Consider the following 8809-nt stretch of genomic DNA (forward strand, 5'->3'; position numbering starts at 1 on the left):
TCAAGTGCCCTTTAACTTGTCCCTTTGTCGCTCCCAAGTGTGGTACATCCTTACAGTGGAATACAACTTTGAAATAAACAAAGAGCTGACATGCCCACCAACGTGGGTGGAGCTCAGATGTGTCATTCTTTCCTTAAAGGCAGTAGCACTCAGAAATAAATGATCAACGTCAGATGATAATGGTAACTGAGAGATATAGATAGTGCTTTTTCCTTTGTGGGCATTAAACTTGGTGCTTTATATAAACCCATTTAATTGCCACAACTCTGTGAAATACATATTATCATCCCAGTTTTACAAATCAGAAAACTGAGGCAAAGAGGTAACCTGTTTCGTGTGTGTATGCGCGCGCGTTAGTCGTACAGTCATGTTTGACTCTTTGTGATTCCATAGACTGTAGCCTACCAGGCTGCTCTGTTCATGGAATCTCCAAGCAGGAATACTGGAGTGGGTTGCCATTTCTTTCTTCAGGGAATCTTCCTGACCAAGGGATCGAACCCAGGTCTCCTACATTGCAGGCAGATTCTTTACCTTCTGAGGACATAGTCAAAAGGGTTCATTGGGTTCCACATGCAGGCCATGTTGCTCCATACTCTATTCTCCTGCTATCGTATGTCACAGGAAAGCTTTGGGTGCAGCCAAAGAGTTATTTGGGAATTTAAGCAAAGCCTTATTAAATAATTTGCTCATTTTCTTTCCTTCCTGGCATACTGTTACACAGTTTTCAATCTTAGCTTCAAGTTAGGACAGGATTCCCTTCCATTGAAAGGGTCAAATCTGAGTTCTGAATTCTAGCCTGTTTTCTTCTTTTCTGTTAAAATACAGCAGGTTTTAAAACAGTTCCTATTTTACTTACCTGTATAATTTAGAGCTTGACTGACTTTCATGATACTTGGAAATAATCTGAAACAAATCATTTGTCTTTAAATTTGATGTCCTCTAATTATTTGCTGTTTTCAAAAAAAGAAAAATGATTGCTAGAAAAAGAAAATAGGTTGCCTCTATCTTGGTTTTACAATACCATTCTCCAGTAAAAGGAGTCAGGACTTTTTGATTCCAAGTTTGTGGAACAAGCTGAGCTTGAAACATGCTTTGGTATCAGAAATTGAGCAAGTGCTCAAAAAAACCCCAAAACAAGTAACAAAAAAGGGACCAATAAAAAAGACACAGGAACAATTTAGAGGGACTCAATATCCAAAGCCAGGATAGTTGAAGAGCAAAGTAACTGATAGTAATGGATTATAATCCATTGAAGTGAAGTAAAATAAATATCCATAAATCCATCCAAGTTAACTAAATAGATTGGATCGAGAATAGTCTCCTCCCTTAGAGTGGAATTCTGATCCATATGTATGAAAGGAATGATGAAAATAAAGTGCCTTTAGGCAAACCCACAATTAACACTTGTAGTTGGCAAGAGGCATTGATGGATGCTGAAATTAGTGAGCTAAAGTATGCAGAGAAGCAGTAAGTTTGCATAGTCTTAGTGGATCTCTCCAGGGGATGCTTATTAATTACAGAGGGACAAACAATAGCTTCATGGTGGAAAAATCTGATAGACACCACCTTAACCAGCAATCAGTCTAATAGCCCCAGTAAAAAGACTGTGGACATCATGGACCCTTGACGTTATTAGGCCCTGAGAAGGGCACAGTATTGTCTCTGTGATGTTCTTGCCCAGAAGGTAGAACCTCAGTTTCATCATGAGGAAACGTCAGACAACCCCACATGAGGGGCATTTTATAAAATAACTATCGGAACTCCTCTAAGGTGTCACGGTCCTGAGAGATGAGCAGAGAGACTGGTCATGTACTTAGAGCCTGGAGCAAGGACACAGCAGCTAAACATGGTGGGATCCTGGGCCAGGGTGGGGATGTTGCTGCTAAAGCTGGATGGGAGAATAAGGTCTATGGCTTAGTTAATAGGTTTGTATTAGTTTAAATAGTTTTGTTAAGGTTATATAGTGTTAACATTAGGAAAAACGGGGGTCAAAGCATGTACTGGAATTGGGTATCCTAATGATGCAACTGAGGTTTAAAAAGTGTAAAAGGAAAACAGATACTCTCTGATGCCCAGACAATAGCATTTCATACTTTCGGTGGTCAGATTGTTGAGGATGTGCTAATAAATAAGGTTAGCGCCAGCCATAGTGGAAAACTTATGAAATAGAATCCCCCTCCCAAGGAGCTTCAAGAGGCTGAGAAAGTCGTGCAAACAAATAATTGCCACCTGTTAAGTGGTTTCTGGAATCTATGCAGATGGAAGTTCAGGGAGTATAAGAGAATGAGTCCCTAATGTATCTATAGAAATGTAGAATATTTTTATTTAGAGATGTTTTGTATTGAAATAACTTTGTGCTCAGATTGGGGACTTCCCAGGTGGTCCAGTGGCTAAGACTCTGTGCTCCTAATGCAGGGGCCAGGTTCGATCCCTGATCAGAGAACTAGACCCCACCGGCTGCAACTAAGGGTGTGCATGCTGCAACTAAAGATCCCGAGTGCCACGACCAAGACTTAGTGCGACCAAATAAATATTTTAAAAAAACAGGAAAAACCCCAAAACATTTTGTGCCTAAGTTGAATTCTTTGTAGTAGACTGTCATTTTTGCATTTGGTCATCAACCAAAGTTTTTTCAAGACAGGTTTCTTAAATATCACTGGCACCCCAGCTATTAGGGCATCGTTTGCTTCATGTAGTTTGTATTGAGACAGGAAAGAGAACAGTCTGATTTTATTTACAGCTTGTGAATGGACTGTACCCACGGTCTACCTGAAGGTTGAGGGCTCTGCAGCAATAGTGACAGGTGGGGCGGCGCTGGCGCTGCCTGGATTAGGCCTCCAGATCCTGTGGCAGGGGTGAGGGAATTGGGGGGGGATGTGTCCTGATCTGAGCAGAAGGCTCACCTCAGGGCACCCGGGGAACTTTCCTGTTTTTTTTCGGTCCTTCAGAGTACATTCATCTTCTGATTGTCCATCATAAACTTTCTGTGCGTTGGCAAGTAGATATGTGTGTTGGCAAGTAGTTAATGATGAAGTGAAACCAGGCTGTCTGAGTCTGTCTTTGTTACTTGTATGCTCAGTTGTGTCCAACTCTTTGTGACCCTGTGGACTGTAGCCTGCCAGGCTCTGTCCATGGGATTTCCTAGACAAGGGTGCTGGAGTAGGTTGTCATTTCCTTCTCCAGAGGATCCTCCCGACTCAGGGATTGAACCTGAGTTTCCTGTTCCTCCTGCATCTGCTCCTCCTGGCCACAGGCCCTGGCCTCAGGCGCAGGGTGCCTCCTCAGGGTCACCTCCCCTGGCGTCAGGTGCGAGGTGGCTTCTCCCAGCCGCCCTTGACCTCGGACGCAGGGTGTTTCCTCCCGGCCACCACTGGCCTTGGACGTGGGGTAGCTCGAGGAGAGGTGGCTGCGCAGGCACAGGAGGGCTTAGAGGAGCTATCCCACGTTGAAGGTCAGGAAGGGCGGCGGTAAGGAGATACCCCTCGTTCAAGGTAAGGAGCAGCGGCTGTGCTTTGCTGGAGCAGCCGTGAAGAGATACCCTACGCCCAAGGTAAGAGAAACCCAAGTAAGATGGTAGGTGTTGCAAGAGGGCATCAGAGGGCAGACACACTGAAACCATACTCACAGAAAACTAGTCAATCTAATCACACTAGGACCACAGCCTTGTCTAACTCAATGAAACCAAGCCATGCCGGTGGGGCAACCCGAGACGGGCAGGTCATCGTGGAGAATTCTGACAGAATGTGGTCCACTGGAGAAGGGAATGGCAAGCCACTTCAGTATTCTTGCCTTGAGAACCCCATGAACAGTATGAAAAGGCAAAATGACAGGATACCAAAAGAGGAACTCCCCAGGTCGTTAGCTGCCCAATATGCTACTGGAAATCAGTGGAGAAATAACTCCAGAAAGAATGAAGGGATGGAGTCAAAGCAAAAACAATACCCAGTTGTGGATGTGACTGGTAATAGAAGTAAGATCCGATGCTGTAAAGAGCAGTATTGCATAGGAACCTGGAATGTCAGGTCCATGAATCAGGGCAAATTGGAAGTGGTCAAACGAGATGGCAAGGGTGAACGTCGACATTCTAGGAATCAGCGAACTAAAATGGACTGGAATGGGTGAATTTAACTCAGATGACCATTATGTCTACTACTGTGGGCAGGAATCCCTCAGAAGAAATGGAGTAGCCATCATGGTCAACAAGAGTCCAAAATGGAGTACTTGGATGCAATCTCAAAAATGATAGAATGATCTCTGTTCGTCTCCAAGGCAAACCATTCAATATCAGAGTTATCCAAGTCTATGCCCCAACCAGTAACGCTGAAGAAACTGAAGTTGAACGGTTTTATGAAGACCTACAAGACCTTTTAGAACTAACACCCCCAAAAGAGATGTCCTTTTCATTATAGGGGACTGGAATGCAAAAGTAGGAAGTCAAGAAACACGTAGAGTAACAGGCAAATTTGGCCTTGGAATGCGGAATGAAGCAGGGCAAGGACTAATAGAGTTTTGCCAAGAAAATGCACTGGTCATAGAAAATACCCTCTTCCAACAACACAAGAGAAGACTCTACACATGGACATCACCAGATGGTCAACACCAAAATCAGATTGATTATATTCTTTGCAGCCAAAGATGGAGAAGCTCTACACAGTCAACAAAAACAAGACCAGGAGCTGACTGTGGCTCAGATCATGAGCTCCTTATTACCAAATTCAGACTCAAATTGAAGAAAGTAGGGGAAACCGCTAGACCATTGAGGTATGACCTAAATCAAATCCCTTATGATTATACAGTGGAAGTGAGAAATAGATTTAAGGGCCTAGATCTGATAGATAGAGTGCCCGATGAACTATGGAATGAGGTTCGTGACATTGTACAGGAGACAGGGATCAAGACCATCCCCATCGAAAAGAAATGCAAAAAAGCAAAATGTCTGACTGGGGAGGCCTTACAAATAGCTGTGAAAAGAAGAGAGGCTAAAAGCAAAGGAGAAAAGGAAAGATATAAGCATCTGAATGCAGAGTTCCAAAGAATAACAAGAAGAGATAAGAAAGCCTTCTTCAGTGATCAGTGCAAATAAATAGAGGAAAAGAACAGAATGGGAAAGATAGAGATCTCTTCAAGAAAATTAGAGATACCAAGGGAACATTTCATGCAAAGATGGGCTCGATAAAGGACAGAAATGGTAGGGACCTAACAGAAGCAGAAGATATTAAGAAGAGGTGGCAAGAATACACGGAAGAACTGTACAAAAAAGATCTTCACGACCCAGATAATCATGATGATGTGATCGCTAATCTAGAGCCAGACATCTTGGAATGTGAAGTCAAGTGGGCCTTAGAAAGCATCACTACGAACAAAACTAGTGGAGGTGATGGAATTCCAGTTGAGCTGTTTCAAATCCTGAAAGATGATGCTGTGAAAGTGCTGCACTCAATATGCCAGCAAATTTGGAAAACCCAGCAGTGGCCACAGGACTGGAAAAGGTCAGTTTTCATTCCAATCTCAAAGAAAGGCAATGCCAAAGAATGCTCAAACTACCGCACAGTTGCACTCATCTCACACGCTAGTAAAGTAATGCTCAAAATTCTCCAAGCCAGGCTTCAGCAATACGTGAACCGTGAACTCCCTGATGTTCAAGCTGGCTTTAGAAAAGGCAGAGAAACCAGAGATCAAATTGCCAACATCCGCTGGATCATGGAAAAAGCAAGAGAGTTCCAGAAAAACATCTATTTCTGCTTTATTGACTATGCCAAAGCCTTTGACTGTGTGGATCACAAGAAACTGTGGAAAATTCTGAAAGAGATGGGAATACCAGACCACCTGACCTGCCTCTTGAGAAATCTGTATGCAGGTCAGGAAGCAACAGTTAGAGCTGGACACGGAACAACAGACTGGTTCCAAATAGGAAAAGGAGTGCGTCAAGGCTGTATATTGTCACCCTGCTTATTTAACTTCTACGCAGAGTACATCATGAGAAACACTGGACTGGAAGAAGCACAAGCTGGAATCAAGATTGCTGGGAGAAATATCAATCACCTCAGATATGCAGATGACACCACCCTTATGGCAGAAAGGAAAGAGGAAGTAAAAAGTCTCCTGATGAAAGAGGAGAGCGAAAAAGTTGGCTTAAAGCTCAACATTCAGAAAATGAAGATCATGGCATCTTGTCCCATCACTTCATGGGAAATAGATGAGGAAACAGTGGAAACAGTGTCAGAGTTTATTTTGGGGGGCTCCAAAATTACTGCTGATGGTGACTGCAGCCATGAAATTAAAAGACGCTTACTCCTTGGAAGAAAAGTTATGACCAACCTAGATAGCATATTCAAAAGCAGAGACGTTACTTTGCCGACTAAGGTCCGTCTAGTCAAGGCTCTGGTTTTTCCAATGGTCATGTACGAATGTGAGAGTTGGACTGTGAAGAAGACTGAGCACCGAAGAATTGATGCTTTTGAACTGTGGTGTTGGAGAAGACTCTTGAGAGTCCCTTGGACTGCAAGGAGCTCCAACCAGTCCATTCTGAAGGAGATCAACCCTGGGATTTCTTTGGAAGGAATGATGCTAAAGCTGAAGCTCCAGTACTTTGGCCACCTCATGCGAAGAGTTGACTCATTGGAAAAGACTCTGATGCTCGGAGGGATTGGGGGCAGGAGGAGAAGGGGACAAAAGAGGATGAGATGGCTGGATGGCATCACGGACTCGATGGACGTGAGTCTGAGTGAACTCCGGGAGATGGTGATGGACAGGGAGGCCTGGCGTGCTGCGATTCCTGGGGTCACAAAGAGTCGGACACGACTGAGTGACTGAACTGAACCTGCATTTGCAGGTGGGTCCTTTACCACTGGTGCCACTTGGAAAGGGGCCTGTCTTTAGGGACAGAATGTAAGGTGCACATGAGTTTCATTCTGGACACGTCCCAATTGTGATCCCTTTTGTTTGCAAAAATAGTTATGTGGCAAAGGGGTCAAGGGACTCTGAGAACAAGGTGTGGGAAGGTTTTTGTCCTGTTTTGCAGGCATGAGAGAAGCAGTGTTACTGCCTCAGCCTCCTTCCCTTCACTTTAATGACCTCTTAGTCACCCATCCCCGGTTTATTTCAGATTTCAGAAGGCTCTTTTGCAAATAGGCTGTTATAACTCCTCACTCATATAAAACTTTGGTTCCTCATCTCCCTGTGTGTTTCTCTTCTCCTGTAGGAAAGGAAGTGGGATGTACTGGGCTCATGGGAGATGAGCAGGAATTTGAACTATTTCAGTGGAGAGAACTGATTTTGGGGATAAAAGGAGAGTGTCAACTGCCTGTCTTCCCAGGAAAGTGGGGAGGCCTCAGTCACATGGCCCTTCATTTATAGACTCTAAAAATAGAGCAGTGCTGATCTGGCCTAGGGATGCAGCTCGTGTTCCCAGGCCCTTCTGCTGCTCAGTGTCCAGCATCTGAATGTTCCTGTCTTCCTTCGGTTTTATAATGAAATCTCAGATGTGCTAACGCAGATCAGAGGAGATAATGTGGAAGCCTGATTTTGATCACCAAGATGTTACAGTTTATAAACAGCTATTGTATGGTAACTACTTCTTGTTGGCACAGAGTTTCAGAAACTGTGGAGGAGTGTCACCGTGGATTCAATGGACGAGGAGAAAATTGAAGAGTATCTGAAGCGACAGGGTATTTCTTCCATGCAGGACTCCGGACCAAAGAAAGTGGTATGTCGTCTCTAGGAGAGAATGTAACGCTGTGCCCTTTGAACTGTTAGCCTGCTTACTGTGCAGCTCTCGGAAGAGCAGGGAGCTGGTTCTTCCTTCCAGTTTTTTCTCCGTGTCCTACCCCTCTGACCTTGGTCAGATGCTTTCAGGTCGCGTCTGGTGTACTCCTTGCCCTCAGGTGCCACTCCCAGGTACCGCCCCGCTCAGGCTTCTGCCCTGCCCCACCCCTGTCCTGGCAGCGCCTGCTCTGGCTGCAGCCGTGCATGCTTGTGATGTCCTCCTGGTTTCTGCCGGGAGCCTGCTCCATCCCTCTGGCCTTCATGATCTTCATCCCCTGACCCGCTTCTTGCTGGTGCCTGACTGCCTTAGTGCTGATCACACTCAGTTGTCCTTGATGACTCTCAGATCCTTTAGGAACCAGATTTTACTGTCTTGATAACCCCAGATCCGCTCATTTGGAAGGATTTGTAGCTGGATGAAGATTTGTGAATTGCCTCGTACCAGCTAACCGGCTCTCTGCAGTCCAGAGACAAAGCCAGAATGAGGGATATTTCACTAACACCCTCCTTCCCCTGGCCACCATCATGCCTTGTAGTTTGTTTTCTTTGTGACTTTTTGTGTGTGCGTGTGTTTTATTCGGTGACGTTTAGGACTCCTTTAAAGGGAAAATTTATTGCCAGTGATCTCTAAGAATTAGTGTGATTGAAGCACTTCATGGTTTCCTGTCATTGCTTAGTTTGCTGATTTTTTTTATAAATTATGTGATGCAGTAAAGAGAATACTACCTAACAACTCTTTCTGTGCCCATTCACTCCCCAATTTTGCTATGTCTCTATACTTTGTTGTATTTGGTTCAGGTTTTTGTTTTATGGGTAATTAATGGTGGATAAAATTTTTTAAACCTGATAACAGAGATGAAAAACAAAAGAGCTGTACTGCCTCTCTTTTCACTCACTCAGTGCCTAGCGTAGTTGTGGTAAGTTGTGCCAGCCCGTTCTTTCCAGGTGGATGGAAGTACACATGCTTCACTGTAACGGAAACTGCTGGTTGGTGTTTGTGGTTGGGGATGTGCTGTGGATTGGGGGGGGGGGTGTGTGTGTGTGT

General features: G+C 44.5%; 1 protein-coding gene across 4 annotated transcripts in view; it reads left to right on the forward strand.

Annotated features, from left to right (window-relative positions):
* GTF2E2 (general transcription factor IIE subunit 2) overlaps positions 1–8809 on the forward strand; it is a 97396-nt gene that overhangs the window by 80134 nt on the left and 8453 nt on the right. For all 4 annotated transcript variants that reach the window (XM_013975423.2, XM_018041835.1, XM_018041834.1 and 1 more), the window contains one exon: positions 7590–7705. In XM_013975423.2, the coding sequence (XP_013830877.1) occupies positions 7590–7705 (116 nt within the window). The remainder of the gene's footprint in view (positions 1–7589; positions 7706–8809) is intronic.

The sequence above is a fragment of the Capra hircus genome, chromosome 27 (genome assembly GCF_001704415.2).
Source record: "Capra hircus breed San Clemente chromosome 27, ASM170441v1, whole genome shotgun sequence".
NCBI classification, from domain to species: Eukaryota; Metazoa; Chordata; class Mammalia; order Artiodactyla; family Bovidae; genus Capra; species Capra hircus.